This window comes from Humulus lupulus, chromosome X (genome assembly GCF_963169125.1).
Source record: "Humulus lupulus chromosome X, drHumLupu1.1, whole genome shotgun sequence".
Lineage (NCBI taxonomy): Eukaryota > Viridiplantae > Streptophyta > Magnoliopsida > Rosales > Cannabaceae > Humulus > Humulus lupulus.
In genome coordinates this window covers 188,065,196-188,067,855 of record NC_084802.1, presented here as the reverse complement: position 1 = coordinate 188,067,855, position 2,660 = coordinate 188,065,196, and the positions used below count along the sequence as shown (strand labels likewise).

At 41.1% G+C, this 2,660-nt stretch overlaps 1 protein-coding gene across 1 annotated transcript; it reads left to right on the top strand.

Moving 5' to 3' along the window:
• The first annotated feature begins 1,986 nt into the window (after positions 1–1,986).
• LOC133806521 (protein FAR1-RELATED SEQUENCE 5-like) lies at positions 1,987–2,328 on the top strand. The gene has a single exon (XM_062244612.1). The coding sequence runs from the start codon at positions 1,987–1,989 to the stop codon at positions 2,326–2,328; it is 342 nt and encodes a 113-aa protein (XP_062100596.1).
• Positions 2,329–2,660: the final 332 nt, after the last annotated feature.

Below are 2,660 nucleotides of genomic sequence, written 5' to 3'. Positions count from 1 at the left end.
CCATATTGACATGCATCACAGAAATTAAACTCAGATTTGGGACAAGAAATAGACATTTTATTCAAGACTTTTGAAAGAACATTAGAGGCTGGATGACCAAGCCTTTGATGCCACAAACTAACTTTTGAAGTAAAATTTGTAGAAACATTAGATGAAACACAATTGTTACATTTATTGGAGACTGACGAGGGAGAAATTGAAGCTGGAAAAGCGCTGGGAGGGACTGATGCACATGGCTTTATTCTGGAAGACGAATTTGAAGAAGGCAGCACCAGCTGATATAGTCCATTTTTAAGTATTCCCTGAAGTAGAACCTGGTTCGTAACAGTGTCCTTAACAAAACAAAAGTTAGATGTAAATTCTATAGAAACATTATTATCACAGGTTAGCTTAGAAATGCTTATCAGATTTTTCTTTATGGCTGGAACATGAAGAACATTCTTAAGATGCATAGATCTACTAGCAGTTATATGAGCATCACCAATATTTTTAATGAAAAGTTGAGATCCATTACCAACAAGTAGCTTCTCCTTCCCTTTGTATGTAGTAGGGGTGTTGATAGCTGCTGTGGTCGAGGCAACATGGTGAGATGCTCCGCTGTCCATGTACCAGTTTGGATCAGCAACTGTATTTGGATGAGCAAGATTGGCTTGCGGAGGAGGCTCAGTAGATTCAGTTTCAGTTCCAGAGGAGGTGTTCTCTCCTTGATAGCTTAGGTCGAATCGATGATAGCACTTTAAGGCTATGTGACCTTGTTTGCCACAGACTTGGCAAATCGGACGAGTGGAGTTTGTATTACCACGATTGAAGTTGTGACGGCCACCACGACCTCGGAAACCACGGCCACGGAAGCCTGGATTATTGTTATTGCGGCTGGCTCGTCCGGAATTGGTAGAAACAGCAAGATTAGCTGATGGATTTTGCAGATCCACTGTTGCAATGGCATTTTGTTGTTCAAGCCTCATCTCATGATTCTGAAGTGCAAATTGCAATTCAGGCAGAGTAACATTGTCTCTCGAAGTGAGGTTGACCACTACTGAATCAAATTCTGGTCCAAGACCCCCAAGTATATACAGAATGAGCTCCTCATCACTAATCATGTGACCTGCAGACATTAAGGAATCAGCAATGCAACGCATTTTAAGAACATACTCATCAATAGGAGTGGCTCCTTTTCTTGTCAGTTGAAGGTGCGTTCGAAGCTGAAGGATCCTGGCCTTTGAAGTATTGGAGAAAATCTGAGCAAGCTCTTGCCAGATCTGAGCGGAAGAATTGCAGCGAGCAACAAGGCCAAGCATGTTTTCAGAGATTGAGTTGAGAAGCCAACTCATCAGAAATTGATCCAAGCGAATCCAGGAGTTGAAGTCCGGATTTGGAACCAGGCGAGTAGGATCGACAGAATCAGGAACAGTAGCCGGAGGTCGAAGACGCGCACCAGTAAGAAAACCTTCAAGATCATGAGCTCGAACAGTCGGTAGAACTTGAGAACGCCAGTAAGTGTAGTTCGTGCGAGTGAGTCGAAGATTGAGTGCAGCAATCTGAGCAGGGATAATCATCGCTGGAGCTGGATTCAGTGGAGCAACTTGAGAAGAACGAGCATTGGGGGAATCATTCACAGGAGGATCATTGGAGGAAGAGGACGCCATTGCAGGTATTCAAGAACTTAGAGGAGAGAAAAATGTATGGCTCGTGATACCAGTTGAGAAGTGAGAGACTGAGATTTGAAAAATGTTCTCTGTACATTTCATTGAATGCTTTTGAGTATATATGCATATTACAGAACAGGGAAAATGGAAAAGTTTGTTACAACTGAATTGGTTATAACAGAATACCAATTCGGACAGCATTGACAAAATAAAGAAATTACTGTAACTAACTGGAATCAGTTATCGTGGTTCTAACAATAATTTATTCAAAATGAGCATGCACAAAGTTGGGATGAGATATGTTTAATCATTTTATTTCCATGCATTTGAAGGAGGAGATATGATAGATGTTGATCTAGCCTCCAACCCACAATGGGAAGAAATTCTAAACAACCTTCAATTATTCAAAACGATAGCTGAAATAGATACTCGCGATATTCTAAGCAAGGAGATGGATTCACTAGAAAAATGGGAGGCTTTCTACAAAACTTACTTGAAATTGAGTGCATTCGACATTAGGATTGACAACACCAAATACAAAGATGGGGTTATTAGCATCCGTAGGTGGGTCTGTTCAAACGAAGGGTTTCGAAGTGAAAATTTTCTGAACTTGCCAAACCAGAAGAAGCGTCCAAAGGAAATAACAAGAACTGGCTGCCAAGCTACAATACGACTGCTTTGAATGAGAGACACCAATCTTTGGAGGGCTAAAGAATTTGTACCTATTCATAATCATGAATGGGCGAGTATCTCACAATGAAAATTCATACGTTCACACTGTGAGGTTTTAGACGCAGTAGCTGCCCAAGTAATGAGCTTGGGCAAAGTTGGGATCAAAACTTCATCTACCGTGGAACTTCTTGCCCTACAAGCAGGTGGATACTATACTCTCCCTTTGCAATTGAGAGATGTGTACAACAAAGTGGCCAGTGTTACACCAAAATTTAGAGGATGAATAAATGAACCTCTAAATGCAGGCTCGTAAAGTATAAACTCAAAAATAACAAGCAGTAG